Raw genomic sequence first — 19,720 nt, 5'->3', positions numbered from 1 at the left:
TTTATCAATCTAAGCCTATTCGAGATGATACCTCGATACTATACGGACTATCCATGATAAGATTGCAGTCTTTATAGTATGTTCAAATTCTATTAAAGAGAGTAAGCAGGTATAGAAATTTATATAGAGACAGAGTTAAGTGTAAGTGTATACATAGGTCAATACCAGTTGGGTGGATATAATATGATAGCATTTATGGAGATTTTCAGCGCAAGTCTGTATAAAAGTGGTAAAAGCGGTGAATACTCATCATAGAATAAAAGGTTCTGTCCTCATGGCCGCTAGTTAGTTACTCGCCCCGTATATCATTACTAAGCTCATCTTGGCGGAAGATCAATGATAGATCACATCTGGCCGACACCGCAAGTGCCTTAAGTACCTAGCAATCATGTCCAAACGCTCCAGAAGCCATTCACACTCCTTGTCGGACCTGGAGTCACAACCAAGGTCACCAACATATCAAGGTAGCACCACACCTCCCGTCTTGGAACGAGCAAAGATTGCACGGGATTCGATCCCCGTCACCGAGGTCATGCATTGTGCGCTACCACCACATAGAGAGACGCTGTCATTCACCTCCTATGAGGACTATGAAATTCATTACATCCAGGCTCATGTCAATCGCTGCTCACAGTGTAGCAAGAACTTCCCTACGGCTCATTTTCTAAATCTTCATATCGAAGAGAACCATGATCCTCTTGCAGCGGCTCGAAGGGCACGAGGGGATAAGACCGTAAGTCGTCATGTTTCTTTATGCATGAACAAGACATCGGGGTATTAATTAACCATTTGATGAATTGAGCAGTACGCTTGCTTCGTTGAGACGTGCGAACGGAAATGTTCCACTCCCCAAAAAAGGAGACTACACCTGGTAGACAAACACATGTTTCCTCGGGTATGAATGACAAAGCCATCGAATTGAAACTCGCATAAAAACTTACAACACCTTTAGTCGTATAATTTTTACGTCATTAATGATGGAATTGACAAGCAAACCTCGTTGCTGCGGCCAATGAATAGCGACCGCAGCCGACGGCGCTTCTCCACGGCGTCTATCTCATCAGTCAACGAGGGACGGCTACGGCGGCGAAGCTCAGCATCTCAAACAATTCCTCCACCAATCCAAGCAAATACCCCGGCTCCGGATGATATGGAGATCGATGACCTCGAGAGGTCCATGTCCGCACTTCGATTTGTGCCTGCTAGTGTGACGAGGAACCGGGCGAAAGGATTGAAATCCAGTTCTTAATCAAAGATACCCTAGACATTTTGAATAACATAAGGGCACTATACTAGCTTTTATATTCCGCTATAGGCCCTCGCATGACAATAATATTACACACTATAGTAACCCATCCACCTCCCGCTGCGAGGTTACCTTGTAGTAAGAGGACTTTGATAGATGAACGCTTTTGAAATCATAGCATGCCACACAAGAAGCTGCAGGATTAATCTTCTACCTTGTCTACCTTCTACCTTTTAACTACTCCAAAGCGGACTTTCTGTCCCTCCTTTAGACTTCCACCAACTTCAAGATTATTTCAAGAAGTCTAAATGACGTTTTAAAAGAAAGTGAGCTGCGGCATATTCATGCAAGTACAACTCATACTTAATAGTAACATTAGTGACATGTCCGATGATCATCCGAGTCGGGGTATGTTGTTTTACCTTTGCAGGGTCTCCTAGAAATAGTGACCCACATTCAATAGACTATTCAGTATTTATAGTAGATAGGAAGTGATTACTATTCGCACACGTGAATGAGGTATTTTTCATGCCTGTATGACTCTGGCCTTTTCATATTGTTGCTAGATGGCCGGCCATATTCTGAAGTTAATGTCTTATCCCAGTGACGTCGACATGAACAATTCGGAGTGGTAGAAGCCAACAGTCATAGTAATCACGGATAATAAGCCATATGTACACCGATATGCATCCACTCTTATGTGGCATTGATCCGTAATCCATGGACGGCACTAGGCCCATGAATAGACAGCAATAGGAAAGCCACCGGCAGCCACCGGGAGCCATCAGATTAAAAGCCATCGGCAGGAATTGCCTATATGATGGCGAATATCAGCCGGGTGGTACATGGTAGGACCATTTCGGGAACAGCACAGCTATTTGGGTCCTCGGACGTATGGATTTGACTTGGCAGGTTTAAGACTTGACGAAAGTGTATGAAAAAATTTCATTCATAAAATGGCAAACACGCAGTACCGGGTATAGACACCAATCACGAGTCATGATACATACAATAACTTGAAATTTCTCCCAGAAAATCCTTCCGAACACTCCCAAAACACATGTACAGAACTCAACTCCGACAGATATCATGTCCACTAGAAAGCAACAGAACAAAGATAAACAGGAAATATAAAAAGCGTCCGCAATAAAATCATTAAAGTGGCTAGGCCACGTAATCGAAGCGGTTCCCGATAGGAAACCGTTTCCAAATTTTGAGGTTCCAAAACCATACATGCTTCAATCCCGTTTAGTTTTCTAAGAGGTCGGCATAAGCATCCAAGCTCGCGCCAACGAGATCCACAATGGCCCAGCTGGTATTACCATTGAAGGTGCGGGCCCAGACACGAACAATAGCCACGCTCAACTGCCGTACCTTGTATGGATTCGCCATGAATTCCATATCTGGTGCTCCGGGAGGATCAACAGCCATGTCGGTTTCATCCATCATGCTCTTGATCCATGAAAGAAGCTTGCGCTCGTGTTCTGACAATCTTTGATCTGGCTGCGTCGCAGGAATGGCGAGCAGCCAGCGGCTTAGAAGGAAAGCGCATTCGAGACTGCAGAGGGAATGCTGAATGCTCCAAAAGAACGAGTGTGTCCTTGCCACAAAATCAATTCCCAGTCGAACTGGGATAGAGAGAGCGTGAGCAGAGTGTAGTAATGCCATAATCAGCCGGGGGCTGCGAACGATAGGCGGTGATTCACTTAGAGCTAAAGCGATCTGCATTGGGTCTTGAGTGATTAAATGCCGGCAAGGACCTAAGTCAACATGTAACCTGATATAAGCCAAGCCGAGGAGTGCTGTGGATGTAAATGCGATAGGACCAGCTGGGTTTTGGGGATCAATGCTGGATTCAGGAGTGCGTTTCCACAAGGCTTTCCAAGCGCTCAATGAATTATCCAAGACAATAAGATCCTCTTGTCTCAAGCTGGTGCCTTGCATATGTGGCGCAGACAGGCAAAGTTGACGGGCAAAGAAAATTTGTTGTATGATGGCGTGGATGAGGATATAGTTTCCGAGAGGAGAGATCGGGGCCGATGGGACAGAGGTAGAGGATCTCGAGAAAAGTCGAGCAAATGCATCTTGAAAAGATACATCGGAGCCTTGCCGGGTGCGACACACTCGGCGCCATTGGGCCGCATTGCTTGCCTTCCATAAATCATGGGAGCAAGGCATATTCAGCTTCAGCTCCCCATTGAGAATCAAAGGCGGAATGTTATACATGATGGAGTGTAGGTTGAAGAAACAGTATACGATGAGCTTCGTCCGCCTGTTGCCCTCTCTTCTCACCCATTCTTCCCAACTGATTGGATCCAGGGTAGGTTGTGGCTCGGTCAGGCCGTGCTCTCGAACAAGCCTTGCCAATGTGCTCTGAAGCGAGAGAATCTCTCGCAAAAGTTCTGGCTGCTTCTCCCAGGATGCGAACACAGTCAGTAGTAAGAAGGTCCGTATTACTTCCATATGAGCATCCGAGTCATCTAACGTGTATATCGATGTATTGAAAGGTGGATTTTGGAGATGGTGTTGGGTCTGAAAGGGACTGCTCGCTGTGTTCGAAATCATTGAAGACCCCCGTGAATTGTGATAACCGGAAGGCGGAGAGATATAGTTCCATGTAGGAAGAGGTACCTGTCGGCTGTCTCTTCGACGGAGGCGCTCCAACAAGATGGCTTTGGCAGCATGGAACAGTTCGATACCGCGGCCATTCTCAAATCGGTAGTGCGATCCTGCAGCCGCTGTGGCTAGCGTGAGCTCTGGAGAGCACTTGGCTATAGAAAGAGTGGGGACATGCACAAAAGGTAGATGCTCGTTTAAACCGTTGATATATCCAGCGAAAAACCGGGATAAAGCGTGACGCGAGGGCGGAACGAAGCCCTTGGGAAGAACGAACGAAAATTCTTCAAGCTTTGAGACAAACACCTGCCGATCTGAATTGGAAATATCCCAAGCTGGCCGGGAACCTTCATCTTGAAGACCAATGCGATCCTCAATCTCATGAGAATCGGGTTGGAGCGACGGTAACCGAGACCCAAAGTTGGAGAAAGATGGGGGTTCATCCACGTGCATTCGTGGATCACTCATAAGATCCCCACCCAGTCTGTTCGAAGATGTTGTTTCCCGAATTTGATGTTTTGAATCCATTGGTATGGCTGGTGGCAACATCGGCTCCTCCACAGATGAAAATACTCCGGAGTCCCAATCTGATGACAAGCCCACACTTTCCAGAAAGACAGTAAAATCTTGAACCGGATCACCCAAGTCTGTCAGATCGAGGATGGAGGGCTCTAGACCGTAGTTATCGGTGATTGCCCTCTCTGGAGCCTGAAAAGATTGCGATGGTGTGCTGACTGAATGTGACGATTTTCGAATCGATTCCAAACTCTCCTGTTGTCCTTCCAAAGCGACATGGCTTGCAGCATGCGACAATAAATTGAGGTCGTAGCCCCAGGATGGATTGAAGTGTGTGGTCTCTAATATTGGGGGTGGTTGGACCTGTACCTCAGGAGGGGGAGGAGCGACTTGGGTGTGAACGGGGATGGCGTCGGCCAGCTCGAGCATGCGGGACTCGTGATGGGCGGGTTGGATTATCGTCGACTGGATTGGAATTTCATGATGGGTGTTTTCATTGACGTTGTGCGTACGATTTTCTCGACCAGCTGCAGTCTCGACAGGATGAACTAGGCGTTCATGTCGCACTAAAAGGTCACTGCGGGTGCATGGGAATAAGCGATTGGACGATTGCGGCGGGATGTCATGGATAGGGCATATTGGAATTGGGTATTATTTACCTTCGGGCAAAAGACTTGGAGCAGATATCACATGAGAAAGGCTTCTCCTTGGTATCTGAATGGTCCTACATCAGCCGGGTAGTCAGGGAGGCCTGGGGAGGTTACTCAACGAGTGCGGAGATGGCGTTGGAGATGCTCCAAGCGGGCAAACGATCGACTGCAATATTCGCATGAAAGGGACTTTCGATGAGTGGCCCCCTTCTTCTTAACTTTGGCAGATTTGTCGTCCTCCATATTTGGGGACAGTTGGGGTCCAATTTGGGGTGAGTTTTCCAGAGAGGGGAAAGAATTTGAGGCCCTTTAGGAACTGAGCGGGGAAAAAAAAGAACTGTGGGGTTTTAGGCGCAGTGTGAGGGGGGGGAACCACGGTCACGTGTTGCGCAAAACAACTATGATAAACATAAGATTGTTTACAGTCAAATAATGTATATTTTCTGGTAAAATTGATTTATGGCGATAGGTTGAGATTTTCCTGTAGCTGACACATATATTCCGTTATGCATGTTGTCCCCACTGGTGCGGAGAGGCCATGCTGGACCGGTGGAAAAATGCAAATTTAATGCGACTTTGAGTTTATTAAGCGGAGTAAATATAGCATAGACTTAACAAAAGTGGAAAAATAAAGTAGTTGCGATTCCATCTTTGTTGAAACGAAGCTCCTATACTGCTGGTCTGCCGGTCTCTTCCACTGCACTTGCTACATAATGAAATTATGCCGTAAGCGTAGACATGATAATGACCAAACCCACGTGGATATAGTAGAAGCCTCCGATGTTTCAGATGAGGTATCTAAAACCCGTATGTTCCAAGCTTTACTCTATCTGTATTTAAAATTTACTAGAGACCTCAGAATAGGCCACAGGCTATATCATTCGCGCTAGCGGCTTGTCCTAGTTCTGGTCTCTATACGGGGGCTTGTTCCTTCTAACTAAAGGGATTCGATAAGTAAGAAGCTTGGGGAGAGCCTCCTTAGAAACAGAGCCAATGATAACCTCCCGTTGTTCGAAAGATAAGCAATCTCAAAAAAGGCATCCTAGACAAGATCTATCTGTTTTTCAAATTTGTCACGATTTTCCGCCGGCATTCCATCAAAGATCTCATTCCAGACAGCTCTTTCTGCATCCTCTCATATTCATCTGGCGCCTTAAATTCCCCGCCCGCCTACTCGCCAGCATAGGTATGAAGCGACCAAAGCCAACGCTAGGTTGCAGAGGTGTAAAAAGCTCCCAGTCGATCAAGCTAGTTATGTTGCAGTCCTCGTCAATTAAAACATGTACTTCGTTCAGGTCATAGTGAGCGACCTATAGTAGGAGCTGTTTCAGCTGTTCTAGCTTGTTTTGAAACCCTTGAAGCTGATGTCGGTACGGATGAATGTCCTCTAGTGGCGATTCTAAGAGGCCTGAAGGTGGCGGGATCGGACACGACTATTCACAACCTTATCGCTGGCATTGTCTGAGGCAACCTTCGGAACGAACACGGCCGAGAGATTTAACAATAGTAATTGGACCCTTTGCGCCCTTGCCGGTAATTCCGTGAAGCCATATCTTTCTATAAAGACGACGAGAAGACTACGCCCAAATACCTTCACTAAGAAGGTCCTCGATCTAGGAGACCTGTCAACATTTGAAGCATATTGATAGCACTACCCAGATGTTTGATGGCCACTTTTTACCCATTTGACTTGTTCCATGGGTGTGTTGAGCAGCTTAAGGAGGACTTTGTCAGAAGAGCTCGGTGGCATTGTCATGGTGAAGGTGTTGAGTAGCAAAGACGAGAAAAAGAACGGTATTATATGTCAAAAGAGTATAGCTCCCAGGACTGGTGGGAACACCTTTGGGCACACATTGTACATATATCTACTGCAGGGCGGTGAAAATAGGGACATCTGGATGTGGTTAGGATATATATTTACGGATACACTTTAAGCCTCACGCGATTTGAACTTGATGTCATGTGGAATATGGCTGGGAACTATCAATAGTTACATAGTCGCATCGTAAACCTTGCCAACTAGAATAAATCGAATTCCTTTAAGTGCTCAGCGGGGTCGATGGGTCTTGAGAGAGTCATGGTCAGTTTCAGACCACAGAGCCAGTGTTTCAATTGTGGGGCCTTTCGGGAATATATACATAGACCAAGAGAATTGCGATGATGAGTGTTGAGATGTAGCAGTAGACAATTAACATAATCCATATATATGTACATAAACTGTGCCTAAGTTGATCCTATATATATGCTTCTCCGTGGGTACTGTACAGGGTAAGCGCATCAGAATCCAGGGATGAGACATGTCATGGCCAAAACCTTCAATGTTCCGTACCTTGAAACGTGTGGGGGATGCCCCTTGCAGTCCACGGTTGAGACCGAATCTCCATCTGGGACATTACACTCAAAAGTGGAAGAAACCAAATTTTCGATCCATTTGACCTTTGATTTGTGTGACTTCTTTTCCCCCCAGATCTTCTGTTGCTCTCATTTCTCTTGCCAAGGTTCTTGTCAGGTGGGGAGTTTATCTCGATAACGCCCGATCTCGACCACACTAAGTCCACCCTTGACCGATCTCACCCCAAAAAAGCTCAGACGAGATCAGTCGTCACCCGCTTTCTTTCTTCCCCCCAATTCCAATTCCGCCTACCAGGGATCCTTTGTATCTTTTGTACATTGTGCAACAGGTCAGTCAGCGCTCCGTCATACTACACTGGACCCCCGATGTCATATCATGGCCAGACCGGAACGATCACCGCCCCTCTCTGCCCCCAACCATCATATAACATACTGCCTGACCATGTAACGAAAGAGCTGACCACAAATCTCAGGTGCTGAGATGATGTATTGACCGACCTCCATCTCCCTCCGCCTGCGTATCGAACCTCGGCTCAAACGGCCCTTGTCCGTGGAGGCAAGGGCGCTTCGATCGCGATTCGTCTTCAACAAGAGATATAGCAAGGAAATCTCGCGGCAGGACCCGGTACAACCATGCTGGCCAAAACTCAGTACTCGGCGGGCCCTTTAGGGGTCCCGACTCCAGTGACAGCTTATCACACAACGACCCCCCGACCTGCGACTGCGACAAAAGTGGATGGAATTGGGTTCGCAAGCCCGACCAAGTCGGAATTCTCCGATGGACAGGATGAGCTTGCGACCATTCGGTGAGAGGTGAAATACTGGAGTCATCAGGAAACCAACTGACCTAAAATAGAGGGTGGGATGAAAAGAAGGTTGTTGGATGGCTTCACAGTATCAAATGCGGCCAGTACGAGTCGGTTTTCAGAGGTATGTTTCTCCTATCATTTTGCGCAGCGAATGAAAATTGACTTCATTGCAGCCAATAATTTCAACGGCGACAATCTGATCGACTGTGACCAAAAGATACTGCAAGAGATGGGCATCAAGAAAGTGGGCGACCGAGTGCGCATTTTTGTCGCAATTAAACAACTTCGGAACAAGGCTATGGTGAACCCAAGACAGAAGAATATTGTATGCTCTGGTTAACGATTACATTTGATTGGGATGCTGACTTTTCGTAAAGAACAAACTAGCTGCCATGGAGACCGCGGCGTTGTCCTCTGAACCTTCACGCTTCTCAGGTTTTGGACGCATGTCTCAGTTAGCGGAGGAGTTCGGAAAATCATCACCTGGGACACCTGGAGATTCTGACCGCTGGCGCAAAGATTATCCCAATCAGCCATCATCGGGAGGCTCAGGAAATGGGCGAAGCTCTCATCCGCGTAATCCAAGTCTTGACGGGCTAACAATGGGCCCACTCCCGCCCAACTCGCCAGTGATTCGTGTGATTTATACTGGTGGGCAGACCAAGGTTCTCGATATCCGACACTGCAAAACGCCAGACGAAGTGATGGTTGGAGTTCTGAAGAAGCTGCAGCTCCCCGAGCATCAGTACAGGAACTACTGTTTCTACGTGTTGGACGGATTGGACCCAGATTTGGCGAACTGCAGGCGGTTGACTGAGAACGAACTCATGGAGATCTGCGAAGGCGTCAGCAAGTCTGAACGCGGTCGTTTGATCTTGCGAAAGATTCACGCCGGAGAGCCGGATGGCGATGAACTCCGTCGGGCGTCGCAGCTGGCTGTGGATGAAAGTTCTGTTACACACCAAATCGCCCTCAACAGATCCAACCGTCGCAATCAACACAAGATTCAACAACTGACGGGTGAATCATGGCAGGTTATTAATACCAAGCAGCCAGTCTCTCCACAGGGACCTCGCAGTCGCTCTAACCCCTCAATCGAGATAGAGCAAATGTCGCCTAATGACCAGCGCAACCCAGTGGCCAAACTTCGGTCATTCTTCGGCCAGAGACCACCTAGTGAGATGATTATCCACGAGCTTCCATCATTCTTCCCTAGCCATGATCGGGAAGATATCGAGAAGACGATGCGGAGATCGCAACGTCTTAGCCGTGCTGCCAGTCGCCTTAGTGTTGTCAGCAACTATAGTGTTGCATCGAGTATGAAAGATGCACCTCCACTCCCACCGCTACCATCTATCCCTCCCATTCCCCCAATGCCCAACATTGCCGACGCCTGGCTTCAGCACCAAGGCGGAGCACCAGCCGCGCGTGCACGACCCGCCTCTATCTCCAGGTTTAATCTTCCCCAAGCCTCCTACCGTGACTCTATTGCGTCGAGCACCCTCCAACCCCTCCAGGAAGAGTCTCCTACTACTACAGAGCCGAACCGCAAGTCTTATGTCTCACTTGATAGTGGCTCGGATGAGCAAAACCAATCGCGCCAGAGCCTGTTGGAGGAGAGTATGAGTGTTGCTGCCACCGACGGCGGTTCCTTTAATGATCGTATGAGCGTCATCGTGGCAGAAGATGATGAGGAGGAGGAAGATGATGAAGAAGACCCAGACATGTCCGCTTTCTTGGCTGGCAATCACTTTGCACCGGCGAATTGGATGAAGGGTTCTCTGATCGGCGAAGGTTCCTTTGGAAGTGTCTTCCTGGCCCTACACTCCATTACCGGAGAGCTCATGGCCGTGAAGCAAGTTGAGGTTCCCTCCGGCACGAAGGGCACAGAATTCGACCAACGAAAAAACCTCATGGTCACTGCCCTTAAGCATGAGATTTCGCTCCTGCAAGGCATGCACCACCCGAACATCGTGCAATATCTGGGTACAGCTGCTGACGAAGAGCATCTGAACATTTTCCTGGAGTATGTGCCCGGTGGCTCCATTGCAACCATGCTAAAGCAATACAATACCTTCCAGGAGCCTCTCGTCAAGAACTTTGTCCGACAGATTTTGGCTGGTCTTTCCTACCTACACAGTAAAGATATCATTCATCGTGATATCAAAGGTGCCAACATTCTCGTTGACAACAAGGGTGGAGTCAAGATCTCCGATTTCGGTATCTCCAAGCGCGTCGAAGCATCCCATGTCCTCGGATCCCGAGCCAGCCACGGCGGCGGTGGTCTCAACCGTCCATCTCTGCAGGGCAGCGTGTACTGGATGGCACCCGAAGTTGTCCGACAAACCGCTCACACTAAGAAGGCTGATATCTGGAGTTTGGGCTGTCTGGTCGTCGAGATGTTCATCGGCGCCCACCCATTCCCCGATTGTAGTCAGCTTCAGGCTATCTTTGCTATCGGTAGCAACCAGGCTCGTCCACCAGCTCCAGACCATGTTAGCCAGGATGCAGTGGAGTTCCTGGATATGACTTTCCAAGTTGATTATGAGAAGCGACCTAGCGCAGACGAGTTGCTGAAGTGCAAGTTTTTAGCTATGCCGAAGCTAGGATAGCGGGTTTTCGTTACTCTTGTCTTTTCTTATCCTCTGTACAACGATATCCACGCAAAGTTATTCTTACAAATGATGAATCTGATCACGAAAGTGTAATGTTCTCTACTGTACATCCGTATGAAGCTAAAAGATCTTTTGTCTGATGTAAATCGCTTGACATGAATTGGAATTGAAAATAATACACAAGGTTGGTGAATCGCAATGACCACTATGCAGGCCACCTCTAAAGTTACAGTTTTATAGGAACACAACACCACAGGAAGAAGGTAAGGAAAATCGCCAGTAGTGCAGACAGCCTATCTAGCACCTCAATGGATGATCTTTCCGTAGAAAGGAATTCCCATGGCACTGAGGAGGAGTCGGGCATCCTTGTCTGCCTTGGCAGTTGTGTGGAGGGTAATGTGACAACCAGGAATCATCTTGGGAGGGTACCTATGTAGAAGATTAGAATCAGAAACTCGCCAATAGTCCACAGCAAAGACAAAACTCACATATCGTAGTTGATTTCAATTTCGGGGAACATGGCCACATTCTCCGGTTCCAGACCGAACGTGATGTTTCCGCTGCTGTCACCACTGCTACCCTTGATACCCTGCCAATCCTTGATGCGAGGTAGGACCACATCAACCAGCTTGCCCAAGAAGTGATACATAGTCTCACCCTGCAGTTCAGCCTTGACTGCCACGGTATCACGGCCTGGAGCAATGCTCCAGGTAGCAACACTGGCCTTGGACTTGAATGTCTCCACGCGCACATTAGAGATAGCCTGGACGGCAATACCAGCGACGTGCAGCCACGAGGAGTTATCCTGTGCCGCCTCCTTCACGTAACTGTGAATGGTAATTCGCTCGATCTTAGGGATATTGTTGAACTTGATCGGCTTGCGGATCAACCGCAGGACGTCTCCACCACGGGGTCCGCGGAGAGGACGGTTCTTGTGGTATGGCGAGCTGTCGTCCCATTCACGCAGACGTGGCGCTTTGGGAGGGGGAGTAAAGCCTGGAGGGGTGTGAACATAGCAAAGGGTGAGAATATCAGATGCGATGGTCGAGTTGTAGGTTTGCTCGGCACGAGGAAGAGCGAAAGGACCCGGGACGAAAAGACGGGAGGAGGGATCGGACGGAGGAGGCGGTTGGTGAGGGTGGAGAGGACCACGATCGTATTTCGGAGAACGGAATTGGTATCTGAGTTAAGTTAGTCAAGCTCCTTTATCCCAGGATAGCTGTTCGCTGTCACACGACTAGGAACACAGTCTGGGACTTGATTTACGTACCGACTCCGTGGAAGTTGGGTTCTGCGAGATTTGCTTCGCGCAACAGGGTCGAAGGACTTTGCTGCATCCTCGGACACAGGTGTCGTCAATGAAGACGCGGTCTCCAAGTCCGAAAGACGTCTGTCCGGGGCTTCGTCGGAGACATTGCGCCGTCCCAAAAAGGCCTGCGAACGGGCAGAAGGTGCAAAGGCTCGGGGCAATGCCCTTGATAGATATCTAGATGGCTCCCGGGCAGCCATTGTGTATGTTGTGAGGATATGGTGCGGATGAACTCGACGTTCTAGTTCTGGGGACTTTCGGGAAAATTGTTTGCAATCCGGGACAAAGTCACGTGTAAATAATGGCGCCTGATATACAAGGCGAAAATATGTGTCCATGCCCCGCGCAAGTGATCAACATGCCTTAGCTCCGTTCGATCATCCCGCGATCTCTTCTCGAATCATTCTGCCTTCCACCCATTCTCGATACCTGAGTGGTTCTCTTAAGATACCCCGTGCGCTACAATAGGAGCCATTGTGGCAGATGATGTGTTCTCCAGGTACTCCATGGGAATCTTGCAGCCTCGACTCCGCCCGGCGTTAATACAAGAGCTTCCTCATTCATTTCTCCGCATGTCGCCCAACTAGAGATTTCGTCGACCCACCTCCACCTGCATCCCTGTTCACTAGAGGGCCCGGAGCTTGCTTCACACAAACATTCAATCCACAAGCCTTTCAGAATGAGCGGAATTCATCGATTTCTCACGCGCCGCGACAAGCGGCGCCATGGTAAAGATGAGGTATTGTTGTCATTTTGTCATTTTGTTCAAGCCATTACTATACACTACTTTTGTATTAATTATGGAAGAAGTTTACTAACCTCACTATTATTTTAAGAGAACACACGCACTTTCATTACCTCTGTTTCACGGATTCTTTGACTCTCACGTCCCAAGCGATGAAAACCAAGAACGTCAGAAGAAGGTTAGTGCCCCCTCATTTCCCCGCTACTGTATAACCTCTAACCTCTTGGTTTGATTAAATAGGTGAAGACAATTGAAGTCCGCATGCGAGCGATGGGCATTGCAGCCTTAGAAGATCGCCATTTTAATTATGCATTAAAGTCTACCAATGACGACGTCGATCAAGCCATCAATTTACTGTTGTTACTCGAGGACTCGATTGAGGGAATTATCAGGAATTACACACCAAGTACCAAACTCCTGGGCGCGGAAAATCGCCAGGGTGTCACCTGCTATCTGGACGCTCTTTTGTTCGCCATGTTCGCCCGTCTTGATTGCTTTGAGGCGATCTTGTACAAGTCATTCAATGATGAGCCACGCCGCAAGCTCGTCATTCTCTTGAGATTCTGGGTCAATATGCTACGGTCCGGGAGATTGATTACAACCGATATTGTACGTATATCGGAACATCTCATACATGATTCCTGCGAAGTTCTCAGGCTAACTATTTAATCCAGACAAAACACATACAGGATGCTCTGGCCGAATGTGGCTGGAAAGATGCAGCCATGCTTCGACAGCAGGATGCCTCCGAGGCTTTCACTTTCATCACAGAAAAGCTAGAATTACCATTGCTTACTCTTAAAATGGACATCTACCATTTTGGGAAGGAAGATGCCAGCGACGATCACAAATTCATCAACGAACGTCTGCTGGAAGTTGCGATTCCACCAGAGCCTACTGATGGGCAGACACTTACACTCGAAGACTGCCTGGAAGCCTATTTCAACAACAGGATCGAAGTGAAGCGAGATCTGGTACGACGAAACACAGCTAGCTCCGCTCGATCGGTGGACTCGATGTCCATCTCGAAAGGGTTCACAGCTCATGTGGAAGAAGTTGAGATAACGCCAACAATGACTCCTGTCCAATCTTCTCAATCCGATTCGCCTCGACTTGAGAAACCAAGTCCATGGTCTTCTTTTTCGGAATTCAGTGAATCTCTATCATCACGAAGAATCGGCCGACGGGACAGTCTAGTTCGTGAGCGGTTTGTTCCAGACTCGGAGGATACCCCAGGTACCGCAGATTCATCTACCTCAGAAAATGCGCCTCAACGAAGGGGTATTTACAGAAAAGAGGTGATGATGCCCGCATGGCAATTCTTCAGCCTGATACGTATGTCATTTTGCCTCAAAAACTTCGATGAATGTTTAACTAACTGAGTCATTCGCATAGCATGGTATACTGACAATACGCCAACCAATGACGCTCAAGTTGCGGCACACTTCTCTTCCAAGAGGCCTATTCTGGGCATGTGCTTGAAACGATATTCATTCCTCCCAAATGGAAAAGCCATTCGGCTGAATACATACGTTGATATCCCAACTGAAATCGGCTTGCCTCACTTCATTCAGGATGATAATCTCGACGCAAATGCCCCGATTTACGGGAACTTCAAACTCTCCTTGCAAGCGATGGTCTGCCACCGGGGAAATTCAGTTGATTCTGGGCACTACATTTCTATTGTTCGAGGCACTAGTTCTAACATCGCTCCTCCGGGCTCTAGTGATAGCTCAGGTCACATCACTACTGAAACCCCGAAACACTGGATGCGCTTTGATGACTTGGCTCAGGAACGGGTGACTCTGATTGACATTGATCAAGCGCTGAAAACAGAGTCACCTTATCTCCTATTTTACCAGATTCTCCCCATTGACCAGGATGCATCTATGGCGAACTATCTAAGCCACCCCCCATCCTCCCAGGCCTCTGATGCTACGCTCGATGTGGATATCGCAGAATTAGCTAAGAAGTTCACAACGCAGAACATCGAGGAGATGACAGACGGTAGTATTACTGAGGATGGATGGTCTGGCCGACCCAGTGTTGAAATAACCGCACCAGACAATATTCCCCAACTCCCAGTCACTGGTGGGCGACCGAGTAGCATTGCCTTTTCCGAAGCCAGCTTCAATCCTCCTCAGACTCCCCGATCAATGCCCGCTTCATCACCACGACTAGCCCCCATGGAAGAGGATGGCGGCAAAGGATTTCCCTTCCCGCGACGGGGATCTCGTACTGCAACCACGAAAAGCAACTCCGGAAGTCGTGCTGGTAGCCAGTCCGGTGAGAATCGAATTGGCGCAACTTTCTCTCGATTCGCCACCCGACTCAGTAAAGACAGATTCACTATCGACAGTGAGGGCGAGGCTGAAGAGTCCGCTCTCGAAGTGGATGAGCCCGTCCTTGAAGATGGCAAGCCGGGACCACCTCAGGCAGCTGAAGGTAAAGAGAGAAGTTTACGAGGACGCACTAAAGATCGTGGTATGAAAGGAAAGAACAAAGAGAAATCGAAGGAAAAGGTCCGCAAGCCAGAGCGGGAATGCATTATGATGTAGTTTGGGTTTTTCCTGGTTTATGATACCCCCAAACACCTATGTTTCTGATGACTTCTGCTTCCCAATTTTCTCCCTATCGATTGATGATACCCAATGCATGCAGTAATAAGATAAAGTATTCATTACACAGATATGAACCCCTTAGATTCATCTCAACATTCGATTCTCCACTTTGTTGTGTCATTCCCAGCCTCACATTGTGGCCTCAGGCAGCCAGGGACATACCCGTGCTCCGCATTCCAGCTTGTCTTCCCTCGTCAACTTAAGCTCTTCCAGCTCCCCTGCAGCTTGCCCAGAACTAACGGGCGGCATGATATAGCTGGTCGACATGGCGCTGGACGGATCCAGCAGTTATGTTGCTCCCAACAACCTGACTGAGCCCGCTGACTCCCTACCCATCTTCGACGTGCAGCGGGTGCAGCTCCAGTTCCCCATTGCGGCCGACTTCGTGGCGGCGCAGGTCGCCAACAATGTGTTGATTTTGGCTCTCTCGACCAACCGAATCCTTCGAATTGACCTTGACTCGCCAGAAGATATTGATGGTAAGATACACCACAGCCCTTCCCCGCAATCGTAACCGAACCGGGCGGAACCTAACTGTGTTCATTCGAAACAGACATCGATTTGCCTAAGAAGTCCTCGGAGATTGGTTTGATCCGTCGCATGTTTCTGGATCCTTCTGCATCGCATCTTATCATCAGTACTACCCTTGGCGAAAACTATTACCTCCATACCCAATCGCGACAGCCCAAGTCCCTGTCCCGCTTAAAGGGTGTTTCCATTGAAAGTATTGCCTGGAACCCTTCGCTACCAACTGCTTCAACCCGCGAGATTCTCTTAGGTACAACGGATGGCAATATTCATGAAACTTACATCGAACCATCCACAGAGTTCTATCGGCGCGAGGAAAAATATGTTAGTGCTGTTTATAAGGTGCCAGACGCTTCGCCCGTCATTGGAATCAGCGTCGAAGCAGCTTCCTCGAAACCCGACCAGAGGAGGGTGATCGTGGCAACCTACGGAAACTTGGTTCATTTCTTAGGTCGGGTCGGGTCTACAAAGCATGGAAGAGATGGTGGTGGATCTATATATGCGGACCTTTTCCAGCGCGAGACGCCCCTGAACCATGAAATCCCGCACTCGTCTGCCTCTGCACCATCAAAATTGACGGTCTCATCGTCGCCAACCAATGCGGCAGACCAAGCCGATGGATATACTGCAAAGGAGTTTGCGTGGCTAAGTTCTCATGGAATCTACCATGGCCAACTTGCATCTGATTCACCATTCGAAAACGCAAAAATGCTTCCGCGTTCAAAGTTCCCGGCTTCTGAATCTGCCCGAGGTGGAAGGAAGATGATTCAAGATCCAATCACGGCGATGGCCCTGTCTCAGTGGCATGTTTTGGCGCTTGTTGAAGGACGAGTAGTCGCTGTCAATCGTCTCAACGAAGAAATTGTTTACGAGCAAACGGTCTTAGAGCCGCGACAAAGCTCACTAGGTCTTCTGACGGATCTGACCCAAAACACCTATTGGCTTTTCACCAGCCAGGAGATCTATGAAGTTGTTGCCAACGACGAAGATAGAGACATATGGAAGATTCTTCTTCGCGAGCAGAAGTTTGAGGAAGCACTTCAGTATGCTCGCGGCCCTGCCCAGCGCGATGCTGTCCTGACTGCTTCCGGTGATTTTCTGGCCAAAGAAGGCCGTTTCTTCGAGGCCGCGAAAGTATGGGGCAAGAGCAGTAAGGGATTTGAGGAGGTGTGCTTGACAATGATCGAAAATAAGGAATATGATGCTTTGCGCAAGTATCTCCTCGCGCAGATTTCCACATACAAAAAGGGATCTATCATGCAAAGACTGATGGTTGCAAGCTGGCTGGTGGAACTCTTCATGTCCAAGCTGAATTCCTTGGACGACAACATCGCAACGAAAGCGGAATTGACTGAGCATGCCACCACGGGAGAAATCAAGGATGAACTTGGCACCGTTCGACTCGAGTTCCAGGAGTTTGTGACCAAGTATAAAGCCGAACTGGATAAGAAAACCGTCTATGGCATCATCAGCAGCCATGGTCGTGAAGAAGAGTTACTTTTCTTTGCGACCGTTGCCAGTGACTTTAACTACGTTTTGTCTTATTGGATCCAGCGAGAGAAATGGACCGAAGCTCTGAATGTTTTACAGCGGCAGAGTGAGCCCGACGTATTCTACAAGTACAGCAGTGTACTTATGACGCATGCGGCTACAGGCTTGATTGAGATACTGATGCGACAGACCAATCTGGACCCCGAGCGGCTTATCCCTGCGTTGTTAAACTATAACAAGACCGCCAGTGTCGCTCTGGGTAATAACCAGGCTGTGCGGTACTTGAACTTCATCATTGTCAACCATCCTAAACCTTCCGCGGCTGTTCATAATACGCTCATCTCTATCCATGCCTCTAGTCAGTCTGCTTCAGAGGCTGGGCTGCTTACCTACCTCCAATCACAACCATCCTCACCACCTCCATATGATGCAGATTTTGCTCTCCGACTATGCATACAGCATAAACGAGTGCAGTCATGCATTCACATCTACAGCGCTATGGGCCAGTATCTGCAGGCAGTGGAACTTGCCCTGGAGCATAACGATATTGAACTCGCTGCCATCGTGGCTGACCGCCCCGAAGGCGACGATAAGCTCCGCAAGAAACTTTGGCTTCTAGTGGCTGAGAAGAAGATCCGCCAGCCCGGTACCGGCATTAAAGACGCGATCGAATTCCTGCGCCGCTGCGAGCTCCTTCGTATTGAGGATCTTATTCCATTCTTTCCGGACTTTGTCGTCATTGATGACTTCAAAGATGAAATCTGCACTGCACTGGAAGATTATTCTCGTCTCATCGATGCTCTCCGTCAAGAGATGGATAACTCGGCCAATACAGCCCGCCAGATCCGCAATGAAATCGCCAGCTTGGATACTCGTTACGCTATTGTTGAACCTGGTGAGAAATGTTGGATTTGTTCTTTACCTTTATTGAGTCGCCAGTTCTTTGTCTTCCCCTGTCAGCATGCCTTCCACAGTGACTGCCTGGGTAAAGAAGTGTTGGAGGGCGCAGGAGGCAAGAAGAAGTATATCCGAGACCTCCAGGCCCAATTGAGTCAGGGAGACCTTTCCACTTCCCGGCGAGAGGAGATTGTCAAGGAGCTTGATGGACTCGTTGCTGAGACTTGGTAAGTCGTTTCTTCGAATTAGATATTCCTTACTAACAATTCTCAGTATTCTCTGCGGCGATCATGCCATCAAGCAGATTGATAAGCCCTTCATAGCTGCCTCCGAAACTGACGAGTGGGCTCTTTAAACACTCCACCCCAGTCTTGTTTCAGGTGCTTTCTGTCATGTCCGATAGAACTTAGATGGGTCAAATGAGTCTGCTTTTGCATGATCTACCTCGACCCTTACCTTGGGCGACATCTCGATTTTCATTTTTCATATTGGCAATACCCTCTTATTTGACTCATTACTGCGCTCATGAATATCGTAAATAGCTATGAATATACCTTGAAATCTGGCTTGTCTTGTAGTCCAGTAATGTACCCCAGTTCCCCACAAAGTAAGAATCGACGATCGACCGGTCCAATAGCAGTCAAATGATAAGCGTTTGAGTCAAACCCAAGCATCTACATTTGTTCCGTGAAACTCTAATTGCGGCGTTTGCGAGAGACGTGGAGCTTCTTTGGGGTGTTTGTTTTCAAAGCACCAAGTCGGTCCCCGCTTTACATTTCGTTACTGGTCTCAACATACGCCTCAAATGCAATAAGAAGCAGCTCTTCCCCCCTAAATGGAATCCCATATACCCTCAACTCAAGAACAAAATGCAGTATCAACACTCCATCGAAGTCTTTGGCACAGGCGAAGACCCTAAAAACCGTTCCCACTGGGGCTTTGTCATCCATCAACCACCCCGGACTTTCGGTGATCTAGAGAAACTCTGGTACGAGTTCGAGCCTCGATTTGGCACAGATCTTGATATCATGCAGGCGCTGGGTCTGTGCAAGATCGGCACGCTGGATTCTCCGCAGCGGAGACTTGCCATTGAGCTTATTAGTCAGGAACCGGCTCAGGGACGGGAGGAGAAAGTGTCAGGATTGAGTGTTTAGTACGTTGATCTCTCTGGAAGTGGAGGATTTGGTTCCAACTGGGACATCGCAATTTTGGAAAGGAATAATTGAGTTACCTGCGAAAGAAGTTCAGAGAGCAGTCGGGGGAAATTGGAGTTTTATGCAGAGGTGATTTGAATGAATTGATGTGATCAGCTGTAAAATAAGCTT

The 19,720-nt window shown here is 48.4% G+C and overlaps 7 protein-coding genes across 7 annotated transcripts; 5 read left to right on the top strand and 2 right to left on the bottom strand.

Annotated features, from left to right (window-relative positions):
• Positions 1-388: 388 nt before the first annotated feature.
• Positions 389-1,249, top strand: N7520_010477 (uncharacterized protein; the record flags this gene model as incomplete). The annotated part of the gene is made up of 2 exons (XM_057144410.1): positions 389-733; positions 953-1,249. 2 exons carry the CDS (start codon positions 389-391, stop codon positions 1,247-1,249), a joined length of 642 nt encoding a protein of 213 aa, XP_056990164.1.
• A 1,245-nt stretch (positions 1,250-2,494) lies between these two features.
• N7520_010476 (uncharacterized protein) lies at positions 2,495-5,271 on the bottom strand (the record flags this gene model as incomplete). Its single annotated transcript, XM_057144409.1, has 3 exons — positions 2,495-4,955; positions 5,038-5,092; positions 5,148-5,271. The coding sequence occupies 3 exons, from the start codon at positions 5,269-5,271 to the stop codon at positions 2,495-2,497; spliced, it is 2,640 nt and encodes an 879-aa protein (XP_056990163.1).
• A 2,742-nt stretch (positions 5,272-8,013) lies between these two features.
• N7520_010475 (STE11 family mitogen-activated protein kinase kinase kinase) lies at positions 8,014-10,801 on the top strand (the record flags this gene model as incomplete). The annotated part of the gene is made up of 4 exons (XM_057144408.1): positions 8,014-8,186; positions 8,237-8,310; positions 8,363-8,514; positions 8,567-10,801. 4 exons carry the CDS (start codon positions 8,014-8,016, stop codon positions 10,799-10,801), a joined length of 2,634 nt encoding a protein of 877 aa, XP_056990162.1.
• Positions 10,802-11,109: 308 nt separating this feature from the next.
• On the bottom strand, positions 11,110-12,313 carry N7520_010474 (mitochondrial 54S ribosomal protein uL5m; the record flags this gene model as incomplete). The annotated part of the gene is made up of 3 exons (XM_057144407.1): positions 11,110-11,233; positions 11,293-11,985; positions 12,075-12,313. 3 exons carry the CDS (start codon positions 12,311-12,313, stop codon positions 11,110-11,112), a joined length of 1,056 nt encoding a protein of 351 aa, XP_056990161.1.
• Positions 12,314-13,128: 815 nt separating this feature from the next.
• Positions 13,129-15,416, top strand: N7520_010473 (ubiquitin C-terminal hydrolase family protein; the record flags this gene model as incomplete). Its single annotated transcript, XM_057144406.1, has 3 exons — positions 13,129-13,467; positions 13,515-14,193; positions 14,254-15,416. 3 exons carry the CDS (start codon positions 13,129-13,131, stop codon positions 15,414-15,416), a joined length of 2,181 nt encoding a protein of 726 aa, XP_056990160.1.
• A 328-nt stretch (positions 15,417-15,744) lies between these two features.
• On the top strand, positions 15,745-18,750 carry N7520_010472 (vacuolar protein sorting protein DigA; the record flags this gene model as incomplete). Its single annotated transcript, XM_057144405.1, has 3 exons — positions 15,745-15,958; positions 16,033-18,622; positions 18,669-18,750. The coding sequence occupies 3 exons, from the start codon at positions 15,745-15,747 to the stop codon at positions 18,748-18,750; spliced, it is 2,886 nt and encodes a 961-aa protein (XP_056990159.1).
• Positions 18,751-19,264: 514 nt separating this feature from the next.
• N7520_010471 (uncharacterized protein) lies at positions 19,265-19,682 on the top strand (the record flags this gene model as incomplete). The annotated part of the gene is made up of 3 exons (XM_057144404.1): positions 19,265-19,436; positions 19,490-19,496; positions 19,550-19,682. 3 exons carry the CDS (start codon positions 19,265-19,267, stop codon positions 19,680-19,682), a joined length of 312 nt encoding a protein of 103 aa, XP_056990158.1.
• Positions 19,683-19,720: the final 38 nt, after the last annotated feature.

This window comes from Penicillium odoratum (genome assembly GCF_028828045.1).
Source record: "Penicillium odoratum strain IBT 22623 chromosome Unknown utg000008l_segment0_segment0, whole genome shotgun sequence".
Classification (NCBI taxonomy): domain Eukaryota; kingdom Fungi; phylum Ascomycota; class Eurotiomycetes; order Eurotiales; family Aspergillaceae; genus Penicillium; species Penicillium odoratum.
This window is presented reverse-complemented; position numbering and strand designations above follow the sequence as displayed.